The following is a 22,881-nucleotide window of genomic DNA, read 5'->3' as shown; positions in this document are numbered from 1 at the left end:
TATTGACCTCAGCCTATGACTTAACAGAATGTTTTGCAAATTGTGTATGTCACAGAAAAGCTTGGTGGTGACCGTATTTTTCTTATGCTCACCCCCAGCAGCATCCCGGGGGATTGTTGTTGTTTTGGTTTTTGTTTTTTCTGTTCCCAGAGAACCTCGTTCCTTTGGGTCAATTCAGGCTGGCCTGAGCTACAGAGCTGGCACTCACAGGCGCAGCTGGAGACTCACGGAAGGGAAAGGGGCTTGAAACTCAGCAGCTGGGCCTGCCTGTTGAAGTATCAGCTTTCTATCAAACACCCCAACTGTAGCAGGTCCCACCCTGAAGGACGAAGACTTTCTGGATCTCTTGACTAGAGCTTAAGAATGTCCACAGCTACTTACGAGGCTGAGGGCCTGCTCCAGCTTGCAAGGGCTCATCATTTGCCTTTCCCAGGGTTCATTCTCACATCCGGGGTTTAAAGTTAGGGAGTCTGTAAGACAGAAGTGTGTGGAAGGAGAGGAAATGCAAATGACTCCAAACACACATTTGGGGGGAGGGGGGAAGGTAATCTCACAGCCCCAAATCCCCCTCCCCCAGTTCTATTGGCCGGCATTTCTTCCCAATGTTTGTTCTGGATTTTCCCCCCCTCACTTTCCCCAAAGGCCAAGGTGGCCTCAGTTATCTAATTTATCTATCTTCCTAGCGAAACCAAGCAGTTTCAAAAGTTCAGGATGTATTATCACTATGTTTTCAAAAGTAATGTGCCTTTGCTTGCGAGAGGAGAGAGCGAGGGACTCCTCACACTTAGAACAGATGGCTTGGGCTTGCCTCCCTGGTAGACTGTTTCTTTCCAGTGGCGTGTTGTGGCAGTGAGGTGCAGTGGCTGGTGTTGGCTTACACAGTTTCCAGTTTCTGTGCTGATTTCTTTGGTAGTGAGTAATTTCAATCTGCCAACTTGGTGTCACTGATCACAGAGCTAGGAAGAAATGGACCAAACCCACCCCCTAGCCAAGTGTTTCATTCTGCCCAGGCGCCATGTTCTCTCCTGTGCCTTTTGACAGACAAATCCGCCCTCCTGACAACTGAACTGCCTGGTACCCAGCCAGGACTGCTGCTGCTCTAGGCCCAAGTGACCTGCCCTGAGACCCGGACTCAAGGTCGGGTCCACAAGTCAATTGTTACCGCCATTGGACGTCCCCAGTTCTCTCCTCACCACATTTAGTCCCAGCTGTCTCAGGAGAATTCTTTGTCCCAGTGTCCTTGCTTGGGTGTGCTCACTGGGAATGTGATCTGCTACCCACGGATACAAGCCACTGCCATTTCCCGAGACCGGGGAGGTCAGCCTGGCATCCATCTGGACTGGCTTTGTAGACCAGGCTGGCCTCGAAGTTACAGAGATCCCTCTGCCTCTGCCTCCCAAGTGCTGGGATTAAGGCATGTGCCACCACAGCCAGCTAAAATTTACATTTTTTAATTTAATATTTTGTGTTCTGGGAACAGAACCCATGGTATCACTGCATACAAGGCAAGCATTCGAGCTGAGCTATGTCCCAAACCTTATATTCTTAAAAAAAGAAAGAAAGATTTAAGTTTTAAATGTGTGTGTGTGTGTTTGTGCGTGCGCACGCATGTATGTGCAGGTACCTGCAGAAGCCAGAAGAGGGCATCAGATTCCCTGGTTGTGTGCTGGGAACTGAAGCTGGGCTCTCTGAAGAGCAGCATTCTGCTGAGGTTTATCTCCAGCCTGATAGTCTTCATGTTCTTAAAATCAACTCCCATTTGTTTTTAAAACATTTCAGGCTGGGAGATGCTCACCAGATAAAAGCACTTGCCATTCAAGTAAGAGGACTAGAGTTGGGATCCCTAGCACCCACATAATTGCTGGTAATGGGGGTGGTAGTGGCATCTGTAGTGCCAGCACTGGGGTGGCAGAGGCAGAGGGTCCTTGGAGCAAGCTGGCAAGCTGGACTAGCTTGGGTTCAAGTGAGAGACTCTAGCTTAGTATATAATGCGGGCGGGTGTAATAGGAATTTTGGCTTCTTTAAGAAACACAGAAATATTATAAGAATATGTTTTCATTTTAATCCAGGTGTGAGGATAAGCAGCCGACTATGATTTGCCTCTTGCTCTGGTGGGAGCGTGGTTTTGCCATCGGCAGTTTGTTTGGAATTCTGGAGGCTTTTGAGAGGGTGTGTAAATTCGAGAGCCCCAATAGGGGGGTTGTTGTTGGGTTCTTGGTTAGTTGTTGGTTGCAGTTTGTAGTCACGCACAAAGGAGAAACAGGAAGGGGAGGAAGAAATTAGATATCCTGACACCAAGGGTCAAACTTGCCCCAAGGAACTTGACGTCCCTCATCAGAAGGAAGTAGAGTCTAAATATAATGCCGTCGCCTTTCCTCTCTATCCTTTTTTTCTCTCTTGTCTAGTGTTAGGGCCCTGAGAGGGAAGGAGAAAGGGGTGGAGGAGAAGGGTGGAAGAAGTAAGAACCCACAAAGTAGCAAACGTTGGCTGCAGAAGGGGATGGAGAAAGAGACCCACTGTCAAGCTCTGGACTCTACATGCTCACACACGTGCTAATATACACATGCACATGCATGCAGCACACGCACATTTTAGGTGACTGCTGGAAACTTCTAACTACAAATAGGGATTCAGGTTCTGGACCATAATTTTACATCCATTTTGTATGTGTCGGTATGTGGCTAGCACCCCACCCACTCTCAGTACCCTCTCTGGACTAAATGTCTTATCTAGATCTGTGGGAGGTGCCAAGCCAGGGTGCTCGGTCTTTATTTTCTGCCGAGGAAGTGGTTGGTGTTGTCTGATGTGAGGAGGGGGAGGTTTCTGGGTAAACTCTTTCCAAGGCTATGGAGTTTTTTTTTCCTACTTTGTTGGGACCTGTTGTGTTGAGGCCACCTGTTGGCCCTGAGTGAGTGGGCATTATCTCACATCTCCCACAACAGTTTCAGTTGGAGAGGATGGAAGAAGAAAGCTGGGGGCGGAGGGAGGCCAGAGGAAGAAATGTTTCAAGGAATCACAAGGACATTGGGAGAGAAGAAAGCAAAACAACAAAAGCAAAGATCTTGATCTTGTGTGGAAGACAGGAAGGGGAGATGGCCTCAGAGAGGCGTCCAGAGGGACAGGGCAGGAACTGTGTGCGTGCACGAGGCCTAGGTTCCATCTCCAGCACCTAAGACAAGAACAAAACGAATTTAAACATATGATATTCATAGTTAAACTTGCAAGGAAGATACCCTGAAAACCCTCTTTGCACACGGCTCTAGTGAGTGGGGACTCTGCCAGACTGAGCTCTTTGAGCTCTCATGTTGTAGTTCTACAATCCTAAGCATGATTTCCAGGGGTTTCCCACAGCCCGGTTAACCCTGACAAAAACCAAGAAATCAGTGCAGGCATTATGGGATGCATTTGATATACCCCTTCCAAACCTAGCCTCACCACTTCCTGCTGAGTTTGGCTCAGCTAGGTGCTGAGAGACCTTGAGCAGATGGAGGGGGCTGTACTTCCGGGCCAGGCGCTGGCCAGGATGGGTGAGCCCCCTGGCCTCAGGAGCTGTAGGATGGAATCATATTGGCCACCTGGCTTTGTGATGTGTTGCAAATGACTTAGAGATCCAGTTAGAGGCCAGCCTGGGCTACACAGCTAATTCAAGCCAGGCTGAACCATATGATGGGACTTTGTCACGGGCAGGGACGTAGCTGGGTGCAGCTTCATTCGTAAAGTCCTGGGTTGAATTCTCAGCCCTCTCTGAGGGTTTTTGCCAGAAGAACCTTTCTGCCCAGATGACCTCACCCGTGTGACTCCTCGCCGTGGGGCTCTTCCCCAGTGGAGCCTCCTCATGGAGCCTGCCTGCTGTTCTCAGAGCCACTGCCAGGGCTGTGGGAAAAAGCTGCAGGCTGTGGACAGGAGTCCTGACTGCACGCTAGAACGCTAGCAATTACTCACCCCCAAACGCCCTGCAGCCGCGAGTCTTCTCCGGGAGGGATTGAAGACAGACCCAGTGACTCACGGTGTGGGGCTTCCAAGACGCTCTGCTTTTCTTTTAAGGTCTTGACCCTGCGGGCCCTTTATACAACGGGAGACCTCCCGAGGACAGATTAGATCCCAGCGATGCACAGTTCGTTGACGTCATCCACTCGGACACCGACGGTAACATTCCTGTGTGTGTGGCTCCAGGCAGAAGCTTTGATGCTTTCCCCACTGCGGGAAGGGAGGTCTGGCCACGCTGAAGGGGACCTGAGCCCTGGACCTGGGGTTGGAGGGGGCATGATTTCTTTCTCTCATCTCGGGTTTTCCCAGTGATCATCAAGTCCAATCAAGAACTGGCTGGTTTGTTTACCACATGGACAACTGGCTTCAGATGAACTAAGGTGTTCCAGTTGACTCTTTCTCCTTATTTCCCTAAGCTGAGAGTCCTGTGCACCCCTCCCCCACCCAGAGCACCCCTGGCCCACAGGTCACTTCCGTCTCTCAATCAACGTGCCGGTTTCCTATCTGTTTGGTACCTGTTGGTGTGGCTTGGGGGAGATGTTCATGGTTGGGTACCAAGGGTACATAGCAAGACTGTGGCTGAAAAAAATTTTAAAAAAAGGTAGATATCTGCTGTATCCAAATGTCTCAGGGATGAGCCCACTGGGAACTTGGGGAGGGGGGATGGAACAAAGCTCACTGATTTGTGCTCCCCCTCTATGATACGGGCAGCTATGAAGCCAGGGGGGAGGATGGAGCTCAGTGACAATCTTTGTGTGGCATGCCTCAGCACCAGGACACCAAGATGACAAACCAGCCTGGGTTCTGTGGGTGGCTCAGCCGGGAAGTGTTCTCCTAGCCACTGAGCCCTACAACCCGAGTTTCATCACTGGAATCCATCCGATGCAAAAGAGACCTGATTCCCACAGGTTGTCCTCAAACTTCCAAGTTCATGCTGGTGTATATGTTCCAAACACACACAGACACTTCAAGTTACTGTTTTTGTTTTTAAAATTACCCCTGACCCTGTACCCCAGGCACTCCCGTGTGACAGTCGGTGACTGTTTACCTTTGGGGAGAAAATGTCTTCTTGTGGACAGCTGCATCGTCACAGTGACATTTGCAAAGTAATCCCTTGCTGAAGTGGAACCCTTCAGTGCCATTCTAAGATGGGCAGAATAAGACTTTTATTCTTGCATAGTGAATTTCAAATGAAAGAATACAAGCTTTGCACTGGGCCAGACCCTTAGGTTCTGCTCTTCCTAATGATGGTAAGCTAAATCTCAAGCCTGCCAACCATTCATGCCCTTCGTCTAAGTTACTTCTACTTTCTCCACAGCTGTGTTGTAGACGTTATGAAAGTGGGAAAAAAGGTGTGTGAGATGCCTAGCTGACACACCGAGTCTCAAAATAAAAAAAAACACTATTATTATAATTACTGCACACATAACATAGGTATATATAAACACTTCTATTTTTTCTGAGATGCTTGCTATGTACCCCAGGCTAGCCTGTCACTGTGCAGCCAAGGCTGATTATAAACTGTCAACCTTCTTGTCTCAGCCCACTGGTTGCTGGATTTTAAGTGTGCACCACCATAGCTGGTTCTATGGTAACCTTTTAACAGAGCATTTTCTAATTATTTTGGGGTTTATATGGCCAGAGAAAATAAAGTTATTCCGTTTCTAGGTACCCACTTTAGAAATATTTCCAGTCCTTTTTTATTATCTTAGATCCCAGTCTGTTTGTTTGTTTGAGGCAGGGTCTCACTCTGTAGCCCAAGCTGGCCTCAAGATCATGGCAACTCCCCTGCCTAAGCCTCCTAAGGGCTGTAACTCAGGCGTGAGCCACCATACCTGCCTTAGGTCCAACATTTTTATTTTTACTCTTTCACTTTTATGATCATGGGTGTTTTGCCTGCGTGTTTGTCTGTATACCACATGTGTGCCTGGTGCCCAAAGAGGCCAGAAGAAGGTATTGGATTCCCTGAGACTGAGGTTCCAGGTAATTGTGAGCGACCATGTGGGTGCTGGGAACCTGACCCAGCTCTCAGCAAGAGCAGCCAGTGCTCTTAACCACTGAGCCATCTCACCATTTCAGGTCCAAACATTTTGTGATTTTTTTTTGACCTACTAAGCAGAAGTTAATTATTTCATATTTCATTTTGTGAAGATTTATCCAGTGCAAAAAGAAGTTCAGGAAGCTCTCAGCAGTTAGAGGGCAGACAGCTTCAGGCGAGCCCCTGCCTGACCCTACAGACAGGTGAATGTCAGGATGTGCACAGTCCTGGGCCCCGTGCAAACCTTGTGTTCTCTTTTAGCACTGGGCTACAGGGAGCCGCTAGGACACATGGACTTCTACCCCAATGGGGGACTGGATCAGCCCGGCTGCCCCAAGACAATATTTGGAGGTAAGTGTTATATGTTATGCTTTGCAAGGCTGTAGTTTGGAAAGGAGGATTAAAATATCTGACGCCAGCAGGGAGGTGGAGGCAGGAGGATCAGGAGCTCCATCCCAGCCCTGTCTCAAAAACAGAAACAACCAAAAAATTACCTGATATCTATAGGTCATTGTAAATAGAGAACAGACCGTCTGAAAAAATAGAGGTGTCAGGTAGCAAGTTGGAGAGTGTTTTGTCCAAGTAAGTACTCTGCTCTGTACCTCACTGCTGCTAGAGAAAGGAAAGCCATCTTGAAAAGCTTCTGGGACAAGGATGATCTGGGGACTTGAAAGATGGCTTAGGGGGTGAGAGTGCACAAGCTCAAGCCCCTGACTTCGGAGGCCACCCTGAGCAGCTGTGCCTGGGGCGGAGTCTCAGGTGCTGCCCTCCTGAGCAGCTGTTCAGGGCAGAGTCAGGACCACTGAGGCTTTCCAGCTGCCAGCCTTGGCCATATTCAGCGAGCCCCCGTCTGCTCAGAGGAATAGGTGAGGAGTGATAGAGCAAGGCACCTCTGGCCTCCAGGAGCCTGCACACACGGGTGCGTGCACACCTTCATGCGCACACACATTGACACTTTTGGGGAAAAAAAATCTAAAGGGATCACTGTAGGAAATGGCATTGGTGCATTGGTATATGGCCACGATGGAACAGCAAAGCGTTTGAAAATGATCCACCTGAAATGACATAAGTGGCCTTAGCCATATGACTGTCCCGTGCAAACAGAGTGACGACATGTATCCCCTGCTGTCACTGACACCGATTTCTGCTGGAGGAAGCTCTAGAAGCAGGAAGAGTGCCGGCCTGCCAGGTTTTACTTCAGTCCAATTTGTCCCAGGCGCCCCATGCTTCTTCCTCTTGGTTCCAGTTTATCCTCCATGGTCTCCTGTATGGGCTGCACTGAGCGCTGGAAACAGAAGCTTGGATCCTAGTTGCAGCACTGAGTGCCGGCCCCTCTCCCGCCCCAGCCATCACTCACAAGCGTAGTGCCCTTATCCTGGGTTGGCTGCTCCCTGTTTGGACCCGGTCTCTTTATGACCCACGTCAGGCCTCGGGTCCTTTGAGGACCAGCAGCTCCCCAAGTCCAGTTCTTCTGACACCCAGCTCTGCGCATCATCTGCTGCCTGCTGCCCCATAACACCTCACGGCACTGAGAAAGAGTCCGGCCTCTGACCACCCTTGCCCGTTTATGACTCCGGGCCATCACCTGTGAGTCAGTCTTTCTCAGCTCACTCTGGTGGCAGAAACAGAGCCCAGCCACCAGGTTGCTAGCACAGATGGCCCTCAGACCCCTCAAACCTTAGGTCTCATCATGGTGGTCCCACCCTGCCTGGGAGCATTTTTGGAGATGTCCTGAGACCATTTGAACGGAAAGGAAAACTTGGTAGCTTCTCCTTGGCTCTCACTGCCAGAGACAGTTATCCTTGTTGACTCTTGTTATCCCAGCTGACTCTTAGGGTCACCCCTCCCACACCTATGCAGCATCTCCCTATTACCCATTACAGATGAGCTAGACTTAGTCTCCACACACTCTTGTCCTAGCCGGTCACTGTTCTCGTGTGAAGAGACAACACGAACACGGCAAGTCGTTGTTATAAAGGCAAGCATTTAATTGGGGGCTCGCTTACAGTTTTAGACGGCTTGCAGGAAGCATGACGGCAACCAGGAGGGCGCTGGAGAAGAGCTACCTCCTGGTCTATAGGCAGAGAGAGACAGAGACAGACAAAGAGAGACAGACTGAGACTTAGGACTTGGCATTTTGAAACCTCAAGGCCACTCCCTTGGTGATCCGCTTCACCTAACAAGGCCACACCTCTTAATCATTCTAATGCTTTCAAATAGCGTCACTCTGTGGCCACTAAGCATTCAAATATGTGAGCCTGTGGGGGCCGTTCTTATTCGAACCAGCACACCATTAGAGAGCCGTCCTGTTTACCCCCTCTTTGTCCGAAGAATCAGCATTTCTTTCACCTTCTCTGCGAGCTCCCAGCCCTCTCTTTCAAAGCGGCTCTCTGCTGCCCTCCCTGGAGTCATTCCTGGTGCCCTTTTGCCTGATGATCTTTCTTTCTTCTTTACTTTTTGGGTGTGTGGATTTGCTTTGCAGATCAGAGCTCCAAATCAAACATCATTTCTCAGGAGCCATTCATCTTGTTTTTTTGAGACAGGATCTAGAAGCTGATTACTTTTGTTTTTTGTTTTAAACTATTTATTGTCATTGAGCATACATACTCTCTTTAATATTCTGTGGAGTCTGTGTGGTGGGGAGTGTGTGTGTGTGCTGTGTGTGTGGTGTGTATGTGGTGTGTGTGTTTGTGTGTGGTGTGTGTATGATATGTGTGTGGTATGTGTGTATGTGTGTGTTGTGGTGTGTGAGTACAGATGTGCGCCTGCTGCTGTGTGCATGTGGAAGGGAGAGGAAGCTTTTGGTACTCACCTCTCTCTTCCACTTGTTTTTGGGGTGATGCTTTTCTTGTTTCCCTGCACTTGTGAGGCCTAGGCTGGCTGGCCTGTGGTTCCTGTCTCTGGCTCTCGTCCTGCCATAGGATGTGTGCCACTGCACACATCTTTAATCTGAATTTTGAAGAGCAGACTCAGGCCATCAGGCTCGTCCAGCACATTCTTTTGTCCTCCAAGCCTCTCTCCAGGTCCACCCCTTGCTGTCTGAGATAGGCCTCTCACTAAGCCGATGTTCTCTGTTTGTGCTGGCTGGCTAGTGAGTCCTGAAAATCCGCCTGTGTCTGCTTCCTAAATGCTGGGATTGTAAGTGCCTGCCGCAAAGCCTGTTCTTATTATTTTTAAAGGATATTTTAAGTGCTTAGTATTTTTCATTTTTCAATGATTTTTTTTAAAATATTTTATGTGCTTTGCTGTTTTGCCTGCATGTATTTCTGTGTGAGGGTGTCCGATCCCTGGAACTGGAGTTTCAGGCAGGCGTGAGCTGCCATGTGGGTGCTGGAAATTGAACCCTGGTCCTCTGGAAGAACAGCCAGTACTCTTAATTGCTGAGCCATCTCTCTAGTCCCCAAGCCTGTTTCCATCAACATATTTAATTTTTCCCTTTATTTTTATCTTATATGTTTGGGGGTTTTGCCTGCATGTGTACCCATGAACCATGTGTGCCTGGTGTCCATGAGACTAGAAGAAGACATCAGGGAAACATCAGGGAGGGAGGTTACGGCAAAGTAGGGAACTCTGCCTTAGAGGCCTCAGATCTTATCTGATGATGTTCTTGATGTTGGTGGATACGAGGGGTCTGTTTGTACATTCCAAAAAGGATTTTATCCGGATCATAAAGATGTTAGGCCAAGCACATAGGTAGATGATAAAGAACTGTTAAGATTAAGGAAAGCACAAGTTACAATCTCACAACTTACAATCACAGCAGTGACTATTATTGTTGTTGAGACAGGGTCTGTCTATGTGCCCCTGGAACTCACTACGGAGACCAGGCTGGCCTCTAACCCACAGAGATCCACCCGCTGTAATTCTGTTCTGAACACATACAACCTAATTCATTACTGCTTCTGTCTCACTGGCTGTTGTATCTGCTTGAATGACTTACTTCATCTGGGTTAGACTTGCTAGGTCGCATGTGTTTCTTTTGTGTGTTATATGTGTTATTTATACTTCTTCTGTTGAGAACCCCCAGTTCATTTAGAAGCCCATTTACCGATTGGATGATTTTAGGGGTGCTTAGTTTTTACAGTTCTTTATATGTTCTAGATGCTGATGCCCTATCTGGAATGTGCTTGGCAAAGATCTTCCTCTCTCTATAGGCTGTCTCCGGTCTGGTGATCGTAACTCTGTTATGCAGTGTCTTCCTAATTTCATTTGTTAACGCCTGGGGTTATTTCTCATGCAGGTGAAGTCACTTCCGGAAAATCTTCGCCTGTGCTTACACTCGTGTTTTTCTCTAGCAATTGCAAGGTTTCAGGTCTTAACATCGGCTTTGATCTGTTTTGAATTGATGTTTGAAAGAGATACAATTAAGTTTCGTTCCTGACAGGTGCCTGGCCAGTTTGCCCAGCACGGCTCGTTGAAGAAGCTCTTTTTGTTCCTGTGGCCCTGTAATATAGTTTGATAAATCACTAGCATTGCTCTTTCTTCTAAGGCTATTTAGGATCTTTTGTTCTTCCATATGAATTTTACAGTTTCTTTTTTCTAGACTTATATATCAGATGCGGTTGGGATTTTGATCAATTTGCCAATCACTTTAGACTATACAGTCATTTTTACAATATTGATTCTGTTGGCCCAGAGCATAAGAGATGCTTTTTTAGGAAAGACTTAAAAAAAAACACTTAAAGACATTTGCTATATTTTTATTTTGTATGTATATGTTTGCACATGTGTATGCTCACAAGTGCTCTCAGGGGCCAGAAGAGAGTGTCTGATCCCTTGGAGATGGAGATACAGGTGGTTGCGAGCTACCTGACATGGGTCCTAGGAACCAAACTCCAGCAAGTTCTCTCCACTGCGGAGCCACCTCTGCAGCCTGTAAAGAGAGATGCTTTTAGAACACATTTCTTTACTTATTTGTGCATGTTCTTAAGTGTGAATATGTATATCCACAGTAGGGCATGCGGAAGTCAGAGGACAGCCTGAGGAACTTAGCTCTCTCCTTCCTGTATGGGCCGCAGGGATCTAGTTTAGAAGGGTAGGTCTGGTGGCAGGCACCTTTATCCACAGAAGAGAGCTTTCCACCTTTATTGTTTGAAATGTAGAGGTCTTTCACATCCTTGGGTAGGTTTTTTTCTTGGTTATCTTATTTTTCTGGGAGCTGTTGTGAATGGTGTTTCTTTCTCAGCAAGTCCATTTTTGGTGCAGAATGGCAACTGACTTCTCTAAGGCCGATCTCGCATCCTGACGCTTTGCTGAAAGTGTGCATCAGCTCTAATGGTTTTTCTGGAGGAGTCTTGAGGGGCTTTTCACCATAGGCTTTTCTTCAGATAAATACACTTTGATTCCTTCTGTAATGTGTGAGTCCCTTTTGTTTGTTTCTTTCTCTTTTATTACCATAGCCATGGTTTCCATCACTGAGCTGAACAGGGGCACTGAGAGCCAGGACCCTTGCAGTGTTCCTGAGTGAGTTAGGACTTTGACCTTTTCCCATGTTGCTGACCTATCTTTTCTTTTTAACCAATTTTCATTTCTTTGAACCATGTAGTTAAAGAGTTGTAGTCTTTTGGAGGCGCGTTGCCCACATGAACTCTCGTTTCTTGTGATTCTATGCTGTGATTTGCCTGTCGTTTGGATGGCTCTTCCAGTTTCATTTGGGGATTTTCTCCTTGAACATTTAGATAACTTGGCATCGTTCTTTTTGTTGTTGCTTTTGTTGGTTTTGTTTTTGAGACAAGGTTTCTCTGTGTAGCTCTGGATGGCCTGGACTCACTTTGTAGACCAGGCTGGCCTGGAACTCACAGAGATCTGCCTGCCCCTGCCTCCCGAGGGCTGATATTAAAGGCGTGTGCCTCCACTGCCTGGCCGGCTTACATTGTTTCAGTGAGCCCCTCATTTTTTGTCCACATTTTTCTGAGTTTCTGACATTTTTTCTCTCTTTGAAATAGTTTATTTTTCCCGTTTCTTTTTTTTTTTCTTTTCTTTCTTTTTGAGACAGAATTTCCTGTAGATCAGGTTGTTCTTGAACTCACTGTGTAGCTGAGGATGACCTTGAACTCCTGATCTTCCTGCCTCTACCTCCCAAGTGTTAAGAGCACAGGTGTGTACTCAGGCCCAACCCTATGGTCTGTTTTTCTTACTCTCTATCATCTCCTTCACCGAACCACACAGAGGCTGCTCTGGTCTGCTCTTACCCAGAAGCCCCTTTTTGCCTTTGACAATGAACGAACACTGCAGCCATGATAAGAACTACTCTTTGGCACTTGACCTTTGGAGTTGCTAGAGTTATCAGTGCTGGCCAGTGACAGATTTCAGATGCTCCTCCTGCAACTTCTAACTTCACTCTTAGTCGGAAGCAGAGCCTATGAGTTGCACTTTCTCAGTGCCTACCAGGTCCAAATTACCAATCAGATGCGTGCCTGGCAGCCTTCTAGGATCGACAGCAGTGAATGAAATAGGCCCAGTCTTTATTTTACGAAGGAACTATAGTGATTCTATGAAGAAGAGAAAAATATTTAAAAAAAATGATTAACATTCATTTATGTTTATGTGTGTGTATGTGTCTGGAAGCCTCAGAGGCCAGACGAGGGGGTCAGATCCCCTGGAGATGGAGTGACAGGTAGCTGTGAGTCGCCTGCCATGGGTGTCCTCAGCAAGAACAGTTAAGTGCTCTCGACCATGGAGCCACCTCTTCAGGCCCGGGAAGTAGCTCTTTATTAGACCTACGGCAGATATTTAATGGTGAATGGCCAGTGTGAGGGGAGCCAGGGGTGTCGGTGGACACCTGTGGTGCCAGCACTTGGGAAGTGGAGGTGAGACGACTGTGGATTTGGCTAGTTTGGATAACGCGCTGAGACCCCATCTCAAACACAGAACGACCAGAGAAGCTGTACTGGAGGTAACAGAATAGGATTTGGGATGGGATATGTTCACAGCTTGTGGGACTCAATTGACTCCTTCCACCATGTGGGACCCAGGGTTGGAATTCAGGTCATCAGGCTTAACAGCAGCCATCTTTGCCTGGTCAGCCATCTTGCCAGCCCTGAGTTGCTCTCTGGATAACAATTTTGATTGAGCATCCTGACTTCCTGGTGACCTTTGAACTAGCACTGTCAATGAACAGGTTTGTCAACCCGAGTAGCCGACAACGTAGTTACTTAGTCCCTGAAGCACCTTATAAATTACCAGGGCTTTGAAGTTCTTGAGTCTCACAGCTGTGCTGGGGGCAAGGAGTGGTCCAAAGTCCTGAGCCTCCTAAGAGTCAGCAGTGTTTGGGGGTGGCCCTGAACCTGCATTTCATCAAGCCTAAACATAGTGAGGATAATCTGTTGCTCAAACGCTGGATGGCGGCGTAGGCATCTATGTGCAGGGGGCTGGGTGGCTCACCCCTGGGTGTATGTACCCAAGGCCATGTGTAGAGACCAGAGGACATTTTCCTTAGTCATTCCCATCTGGTCATTTGAGAAAGAGTCTCTTACTGCACACGGAGCTTCCTTCACAAGCTAGACTGGCTGGTTAGCAACCTCCGGGAGCCATTTGTCTCCATATCTTCGGTGCCTGGGTGACACACCCATGCTGCTGCCTGCTGGGGATCCAGGTCTTCATTCTTGTGCAGAGCCATCTCTGCAGCCCTCCCTTTTAGTGATGCTGGAAACTGAGGTTCGAACCTTGTGCATACTCCTGCCTCAAGCCTCTTCTTTTTAAAGTGTGTGCACATGAGTGTGTGTGTGTGTGTGTGTGTGTGTGTGTGTGTGTGTGTGAGAGAGAGAGAGAGAGAGAGAGCATTTGTGTATTCTTGTATTAGTGCCTGTAGAGGCCAGAATTGAGCATTGGATCCCCTAAAGCTGGAGTTACAGTTTTGAACTGCCCATGTGGGTGTGGAAACTGAACCAGGGTCCTCTGGAAGAGCAGCCAGCGCCCCTAAGCCCTGAGCCTCCTCTCCAGCACCCCACACCCAGGTTTGCCTTTGTTCTCGCAACAACCTTAATATGGTTTACTCTCCACCTTGCCACTGGCCACCGTGAATCTGTGTCTGCGGTTCTCGTGGGGATAGGCGGAATTGAGCACAGAGAAGCTTTCTGTGCAGGGCCTGGCATTCAGGAGCTGGAGCAGGTGTGGCGGCGCTTGTATAAAATGTGAAAAGTGCTTCCGGTAAATGCTGCAGCTGCTCTTGCTTCCTTTCTCATCAAGGCATAAAGTACTTCAAGTGCGACCACCAGATGTCTGTGTTCCTGTACCTCGCATCCCTGCAAAACAACTGCTCCATCACGGCCTATCCCTGCGACTCCTATCGGGATTACAGGAATGGCAAGTGTGTCAGCTGCGGCATTGGACAAAGCAAGCCCTGTCCCCTTCTGGGTAAGCCCGGGAAGCTTCCTTCTCTGCCGGACAGTTAATTTTTGTACAGATCCTAGAGTCATTTTACTGTCTAAACACTTGTCCCAGTTGTATCTACTAAAATTGTAGACAGTCAGCTTTATTTACTTATTACTCGAGATAAGGTCTTGCTGCATAGTTTAGGCTCCTTTGAGCTTATTTTGTAGCCCAGGCTGGCCTTGGACTTGAAACTTTCTTGCCACAGCCTCCAGAGTAGTAGGTATTACAAGAGTGTACCACAGCCCATTTGTTCTCTGAGCTACTCTAGTGTTCGATTATAGAGGATTAGGTTAGGGCATGGCAGCTCAGCAAGGAGAAATCAGAGTTTGAGACTAGTCTTGGTTACCTAGAGAGACCCTCTTTTTTGAAAGGCAACATAAAAAACCCGCTTACCTTTTACACCCCAAAACCAAAGCCGAAAAACAACAAAACAAACAAACAAAAACAACAACAGCTGCCACCTGCCCAGTGTTAGAACAATCTTCATGGGATTCCACCCGCAGGTTACTGCCGACATACTATGCTGTCATAAAGAAGATAACAGGTTTTGCAAGCCTGCCCAGGCTTTGCACAGCCTGTTCCTGCCGAGACAGCAGCCCCCGCTCCTCCAGCCCTCTCTGGGGAGGTCCACAGTGAGCCCGAGACCAGGCCCAGGGCTGGGACTTGCAGGATGATCCCTCCCAGCAGACTGCATCTGTAAACGCTTTCTCTCTCCACTCTGACTTGTGTGTCCACATACAGTGCCCTGGTGGGGAAAAGACACTGTAGAGACTGCTGAGATGTTTGCCGGAAGTTAGAGGAAACATTCTAGGTGTTACGACTTCAAGACTGTGGGCTGTGAAGACCCATTTTTCTTGACAGACAGAAAGAGGCTCCACTGGGCAGCATTTGCACTTGTCTCCCTGAGCTGAGCGGTCATGTACTCAGCGACCATGTGCTCAAGGACACGGTCACACATTAAGCCCATGGTCTGTACACTTTAATCTAATATTAGTTCTTCAAGAAAGCCCTGGGGCCAGTTAGGTTTACGACAGGCCTGTAATCCTAGGCATCTGGCAGGCTAAGGCAGGTCCTGTCCCCAAAACGATATTACAAAAGCACAGTGGGTTCAAGAAAGCCTGAGTAACTTAGCAAGACTTTATATCAAAATAAAAAGTAAAACAAATGGACTGTGGATATAGCCTGGTAGTAGATCGCCGGCCTGGCATGCTTAAGGCCCTGAAATAATTCCTAGTACTTTTGAGACACATAGATAGGTAGGTAGGTAGGTAGGTAGGTAGGTAGATAGATAGATAGATAGAGGTATTGCTTGGTGTATAAAGTGCATACTTTGCATGCATAAGATCCTGGGTCCCATCTTCAGAATAAAACCAACGTTGCAATAGTGATTCTGTTTTAAGTATGAGTCTCAATCTGGCTCAATGTTGAAAATGAAGGCATTATTGAAAACTATCTGTGTACCAGTGTGTGTGCTAATCCCATTTCCCGCCTAGTTACTGAGGGGCCCTTCTGCACCTCAGTTCTTAGGATGGAGACAGCCAGCAAGAAGGAAGAACCTCTAAGGAACAGGAGAGCGGGGAGGGGGAAAAGGGAGGAAGGGTGGGACTGGGAGAAGAGGAGGGAGGGGGCTAGGCTCCGATGTAAAGTGAATAAACAAACAAACAAACAAACAAACATTTTAAAAAAGAAGAAGGGAGAGCATTGACACAAAGAGCTTCCCCCATCTGGTGGGGTCTGGAGATGGAGTGGGAGGGAGTTGTTGCAAACTTACTGTTCTTGCTTCCTCTGTGGCTTCCATGTTTATCTAATAAACATTGGTGTTTCTGGCTTGTTTTGTAGGCTACTACGCCGACAACTGGAAAAAATACTTAGGAGATCCTCCAATGACGAAGGTGTTCTTTGACACAGCGGAGAAAAAACCATACTGCAGTGAGTGATGGCTGTGTTGGTTGTTCTGTCTGACCCTGGCATTTTGGAGAGCATGGAGTCTCAGCTCTCTGGATGCTTCTTGGAAAATGGGGACAGTGGTAGATAGTGCTTTGGAGCTAAAAGAACCTAAGAGCAACAGCTTCTGTCTGTAAGAGTTGTGTGACCTTGGCCAACCTTCTCCTCTCTGAGTGCCTTGTGGGTGCTGGGAATTGAACCCTGGTCTGCTGGAAGAGCAGCCAGTGCTCTTAACCACTGAGCCATCTCTCCAATCCTACTATTTTTAGTTTATTTAGCTGTCTTTCTCCATAATCCCTCACCACCCCCTATCCTCTTCTCCTTTCCATTTGATCCTCCCATTCCAGCCCTTCCCATCCGTATCCATCTATTTCATTTCCCTTTCCTATCTGTTGCCTTTAGTCCATTAATCTAGGGGGGTCCTTCTCTACCTCAGTTCTTAGAAGGAAGAACATCTGAGGAATAGGGAGAGGGGAAAAAGGGAGGAAGGGTGGGACCTACTCTCTGTGGTTCTGTGAATTATAGCTTGGTTATTATTGACTTATCGGCTAATATACACATAGAAGTGAATACATACCATATTTGTCTTTCTGGGTCAAGAATATCTCTCTCAGGATGATTTTTTTTTCTAGCTGCATCCATTTACCTTCAAATGTCATGATGTCATTTTGTTTTAACAGCTGAGTAATACTGCATTGTGCTAAACGTACCACATTTTTTTTTTTTTTACCCATTCTTCTGTTGAGGGACATCTAGGTTGTTCCTACTTTCTGGCTGTTATGAATAGAGCAGAAATGAACATGGTTGAGCAAGTGTCTCTGTGGTAGAATGAAGCGTCCGCTGGGTATATGCCCAAGAGAGGTATGGCTGGCTCTTGAGGTAGACTGATCCCCATCTCCTGAGCTCCACCACACTGCTTTCCATAGTGGTGAATTAGTTTGCACTCCCCCAGCAGTAGACGGGCGTTTTATCCCACATCCTCGCCAGCGTGGGCTGTCACTTGTTGCTCTTTGCCATTCTGACAGGTGGAAGGTGAACTCTCAAAGAAGTTTGCATTTGCATTTCCCTGATGACTAAGGATGCTAAACATTTTTTTTTTTAAAGCGCTTCTCAGCCATTTGAGTTTCTTCTATTGAGAATTCTCTTTAGATCTGTATCCCAGTTTTTGACTGGGTTATTTTTGACATCTATTTTCTTGAGTTCTTTAAGGACTTTGGATATTGGCCCTCTGTTGGATGTGGAATTGGCAAAAACATTTTCCCATTTTGTAGACTGTCGCTTTGTCAGTCACAGTGCCCTTGCCACGCGGAAACTTCCCAGTTCCATGAGGCCTCGTGTATTAACTGGAGCTGATTTGCGCAGGGCGATAAGTATGGACCTATCTACACGCAGACATCTGGTTTGAGCAGCACCACTTGTTGAAGATACTGCCTTTTGTTTTTTTCCAGTGTGTATTTCTGGCCTTTTTATGAAAAATCAGGTGCCCATAGATATATGGATTTCTGTCCTAGTCTTCAATTTGATCCCCTTGATCAGCGTGGCTATGTTTATGCTAATACGGTGCTGTATTATATAGCTCTATAATACAGCTTGTAGTCAGGGGTAGTGATACTTCAGCTGTTCTTTTACTATTCAGATATTAAGATTTTAGCTATCCTCTTTTTTATTTGTTTTTTGTTTTAATTTGTTTGTTTGTTTGTTTTTCGAGACAGGATTTCTCTGTGTAGCCTGGCTATCCTGGAACTTGATCTGTAGACCAGTCTGGCTTTGAACTCAGAAATCTGCCTGCCCCTGCCTTCCAAGTGCTGGGATTAAAATTGTTTGCCACCATATCCAGCTTTTATCTATGTGTGTGTGTGTGTGTGTGTGTGTGTTTTCATACAAGCTGAAAATTGTCCTTTCAAGATCTTCAAAGACTTGTGTTGGAATTGCATTGAATTTGAAGATTATTTTTGGTAGAATGGACATTTTTACTATGGTAATTCTACCGCTTCCCAGCATGGAAGATCTTTCTATCTTCTGATAGCTTCTTCAATTTCTTTCTTTAATGACTTTAATCTTCTTTCACTTGCTTGGTTAGCAGGTGGTCTATTGCAGATCTGGGGTGAGCCTGGGGGACTGGGCTTGTAGGAATGGAGGGAGAGATGTTTAAAATAATTATGTGGCATATATGTACAATTTTACCATTTATTAAGGACAAAGGCAAATTTGTGTTTTGATGAGATAGACGTGCCTGCTTACTTTACACAAGGTGCTAACGCTTGGCTAAACATCTACTATGGCTTGATATGGGTCATCACTGGGGTTTTATAGAGTTGATCGGTGTTCTGATTTTAAAATTATCAGTGAGGACGTTGCTGTGCGTGACTAAGAGAACAAACTGGCAGAAGGTGTATCAGAAATTGTTGGAAATTCTCTTCTTATTCCAATCTAGAACTCTTTTTTTTTTTTTAAATTATCTGCTGGGCAGTGGTGGTGCACACTTTTAATCCCAGCACTTGGGAGGCAGAAGCAGGTGTGAGTTTGAGGTCAACCCGGTCTACAGAGTGAGTTCCAGGACAACCAGGGCTATACAGAAACCCTGTCTCTCTCTCTCTCTCTCTCTCTCTCTCTCTCTCTCTCTCACACACACACACACACACACACACACATACACACACACACAAAATAAAAAGAGAGAGAGAGAAGAAAAGAAAGAAAAAGCTATTTTATCTGAGTATTTTGCCTGCAGTTGTGTGTGTATACCATGCGCCCAGTGCCTGTAGATGCCAAAAGAGGGTTCTAGATCCTCTGAAACTGGAGTTAGAGACATTTCTGAGTCACCATGTGGGTACTAGGACTTGAACACCGGTCCTTTTTAAAAACAAAACTCAGGTCAGCAATTCAAACAGTAGTTACTTTTTAAAAGTGTGTTTATTCTGGAGCGCCTGGGAGTGGAGGTTAGAGGACAACTTGAAGGAATCCATTCTCTCCTTACGTCACGTGGGCTCAAGGGATCAAGTTCAGGTTGTAAGAACTGGCGGTAGGTGCCTCCCGTGAGCTGTCTTGACAGCCTTCAGACAGTGATTTTCGCCAGCAAACATTCTAACGCAGTGCAATCCAAAGCTCTCCCAGGCTGGAACAGGCATGCTGAGAAACGAAGACAAAAACATGAAAGTCTTCCATAATTAGATCCTGTGTGTGCGAGCAGCCCAACACAAATGATAGTAAGTTGAGTAAAAACATCATGAGATGGGTGCGTGTGCGTGTGCGCATGCCTGTGTGTGTATGTGTGTGTGTGTGTGTGTGTGTCACTGGACTATAGGGTTCCTTAGCGAAAGGTTGAACATGCCTGCCAGACTATGAGGCAGGCATCCACAACCCCTGCACATGCTCACTGTTGAGCACTGAGCTCCGCTGTCACTCATGCCATCTGTATCAAAGAGAAGAGCAAGAAACAATAAAAAAGCCGGCCACGCTACACACCCGTAGTCCTCCCACTTGGGAAAGTCAAGGGGTCAGAAACTCAAGGTCATCCTTGTCTATGTAGTGAGTTTGAAGGACTTGGACTCCAAAACCATTAAAGACAAAAGACAGTTCTTGAGTCTTTGCGGAGAAACTCTAGAGGGAGAGAAAAAGGACCTTGGCTTTTCAGACCCGATCCTACTGGGGAGCACGGTGGTACCTCTCTTATGGGGCTTTCTCCATATTTTACAGTGTATCATTATTTTGTGGACATTGTATCTTGGAACAAGAGTGCAAGAAGAGGGTTCATTACAATCAAACTGAAAGGCAAAGATGGACATATCACAGAATCCAAAATCGATCAGTAAGTTGAGCTGCAAGTTTACATTTTCTAGTTCATTTGCTTTTCCCACTGAGCAGCCTATAGCAGTGAATTGAAGGATAGCCCGGGCACCTTAGTGGAATCCTGTCTCAAAGATAAAAGTGAAAAGCAGACTTGGGAGACTGCTTAATCCAAAGGACTTTAATCACTGGAGTTTTGGGATTGAATTCCAGTACTAGGAGATGGGGGAGGGAGAGAAAATCGGAGCTTTAACGTGTTTAATGTACATTCTTTGACACTTCTTTCTTTCTTTTCCTTTCTTTCTTCTTTCTTTCTTTCTTTCTTTCTTCCCTCCTTTCTTTCCTTTCTCTCTTTCTTTCTTTCTTTCTCTTTTTCTTTCTTTCTCTTTTTCTTTCTTTCTTTCTTTCTTTCTTTCTTTCTTTCTTTCTTTCTTTCTTTCTTTCTTCTTTCTTTTCTTCTTCTTCTTCTCCTTTTTCTCCTTCTTCTCCTTCTTCTTCTTTTTGAGACACGGTTTCTCTGTAGCCTTGGCTGTCCTGGAACTCACTCTGTAGAGCAGGCTGGCCTCTACCTCAGAGATCCCCCTGCCTCTGCCTCCTGAGTCCTGGGATTAAAGGAGTGCAATACCACTGCCCAGCTCACATTCCATTTCTTCACATTAGTTTTTAATTTATTACAATTTATTTACTTTGTATCCCAGCTGTAGCCCCCTCCCTCTCCCAGTCCCGCCCTTCCTCTCCTCCTCCCATGCCCCTCCCCAAGTCCACTGACAGTGGAGGTCCTCCTCCCCTTCCATCTGACTCTAGCCTATCTGGTCTCATCAAGACTGGCTGCATTGTCACTCTGTGCACTGGCAAGGTTGCTCCCTCCTCAGGGGGAAGTGATCAAAGAGCCAGCCACTGAGTTCATGTCAGAGGTAGTCCCTGTTTCCATTACTAGGAACCCACTTGGAGACTGAGCTGCCATGACTACATCTGTGCAGGGGTTCTAGATTATCTCCATGCATGGTCCTTGGTTGGAGTAGCAGTCTCAGAAAAGACCCCTGTGTCCAGATTTTGGGTTCATTTGCTCTCCTTTTGGAGTTCCTGTTCCCTCCAGGTCTTTCTATCTTCCCCTTCTTTCATAAGATTTCCTGCACTCTGCCCAAAGTTTGGCTATGTATCTTTCAGAGGCCCTCTGTGGTAGACTCCTGTCCTGTTCTGTTTTCTCCCTCTTCCGATGTTTATCCATTTGCCCCTCTGAACTACAGTCCCCCGCTCTACCAGCTGACTATCGAAGGTCACACTCCATTTTTATAGTGAATATAACATGTATTTGTATTTCAAATTAGCAGCTGGACTCAATTTAGATGATCCCAATTTTGTTGATAAGTCCAATGTATTATAACCTGAAAACCCGGTGATCCTCAGGAAGCTCTCTCTGGGGAGGCTTGGCACTGCTTTTGCTTTTGTTTTTAGATTTATTTATTTAATGTGCATTAGTGTTTTGCCTGCATGTATGTCTGTGTGAGGGTGTCAGATCCCCTGGAACAGGAGTTACAGACAGTTGTGAGCTGCCATGTGAGTGCTGGGAATTGAACCCGGATCCTTTGGAAGAGCAGCTGGTGCTTTTAACCGCTGAGCCATCTCTCCAGCCCTTGACACCTTTCTTTTTCTTCTGGCAGATAACTGATAAACACCTGGCGTTTGGGCCAGTGGGCTGCAGACTTAGATTGGGATTAGGGAGCTCCAGAGGTGTTTGTTACACCAGCCCCACTGGTACCACATCTAAGGCTTCCCAGGGTGTGGCAGGCCTCTTAGAACTATGAACTGCTTTCATCAGCATTACTGCATATAAGCACAGCCTCATGGAGAGCCTGGATTCCATGTCAGCTGTAGGGGTGAATGTGCCTGGAGATGTGAATACCGTCTGGAAGACAGGAGACAGTCACAGGTAGCACGCTTCCCCGGCCTCGCTTTGGAGGCCAGTGGCTTCATTTAGACAGTTGTGTAGAGCCAGGGGCCCTGGCTCATGAAAGTCAGCTTGGGTGGGCAAATGGACCAAAGAGTCACCTGCTAGCCAGACTTGGAGGCTGGAAGCTGCTTTTTCTCATTAGCAATCTGTATTCATTTTAAAATGCCGTCTCTTCCCTCCAGCGAGCCATCGACATTTCAAAAGTACCATCAAGTGAGTCTACTTGCAAGATTTAATCAAGATCTGGATAAAGTGACAGAAATTTCCTTGTTGTTCTCCACAAAGTCAGTTGTGGGTCCAAAGTACAAGCTCAGAGTCCTTCGAATGAAGCTGAGGTCCCTGGTCCACCCAGACAGGTGAGCCACAGGCAGGCTTGACAGGCTCTTGTTACCATGCCCTCCTCTAGCCCTTTTCTTTCCTTCCTTCCTTCTTTCTTTCTTTCTTTCTTTCTTTCTTTCTTTCTTTCTTTCTTTCTTTCTTTCTTTCTTTCTTTCTTTCTTCCTTCCTTCCTTCCTTCCTTCCTTCTTCCTTCTTCCTTCCTTCCTTCCTTCTTCCTTCCTTCCTTCCTCCCTCCCTCCCTCCCTCCCTCCCTCCTTCCTCCTTCCTTCCTTCCTCCTTCCTTCCTTCCTTCCTTCCTTCTTCCTTCCTTCCTTCCTTCCTTCCTTCCTTCCTTCCTTCCTTTCTTCCTTCCTTCCTTTCTTCCTTCCTTCTTTCTTCCCTCCCTCCCTCCCTCCCTCCCTCCCTCCCTCCTTTCTTTTCTTTCTTTCTTTCTTTCTTTCTTTCTTTCTTTCTTTCTTTCTTT

The 22,881-nt window shown here is 46.8% G+C and overlaps 1 protein-coding gene across 1 annotated transcript in view; it reads left to right on the top strand.

Annotated features, from left to right (window-relative positions):
• Liph (lipase H) overlaps window positions 1-22,881 on the top strand; it is a 35,296-nt gene that overhangs the window by 11,279 nt on the left and 1,136 nt on the right. Inside the window, exons 4-9 of the mRNA XM_055624885.1 lie at window positions 4,045-4,146; window positions 6,287-6,376; window positions 14,213-14,380; window positions 16,238-16,327; window positions 20,039-20,150; window positions 22,262-22,435. Of these exons, the coding sequence (XP_055480860.1) occupies window positions 4,045-4,146; window positions 6,287-6,376; window positions 14,213-14,380; window positions 16,238-16,327; window positions 20,039-20,150; window positions 22,262-22,435 (736 nt within the window). The remainder of the gene's footprint in view (window positions 1-4,044; window positions 4,147-6,286; window positions 6,377-14,212; window positions 14,381-16,237; window positions 16,328-20,038; window positions 20,151-22,261; window positions 22,436-22,881) is intronic.

Source organism: Psammomys obesus, unplaced genomic scaffold (genome assembly GCF_907164565.1).
Source record: "Psammomys obesus unplaced genomic scaffold, mPsaObe1.curated_primary_1811, whole genome shotgun sequence".
NCBI lineage: Eukaryota > Metazoa > Chordata > Mammalia > Rodentia > Muridae > Psammomys > Psammomys obesus.
The sequence above is the reverse complement of the archived record's forward strand: the minus strand, read 5'-3'. Positions and strand labels throughout refer to the sequence as shown.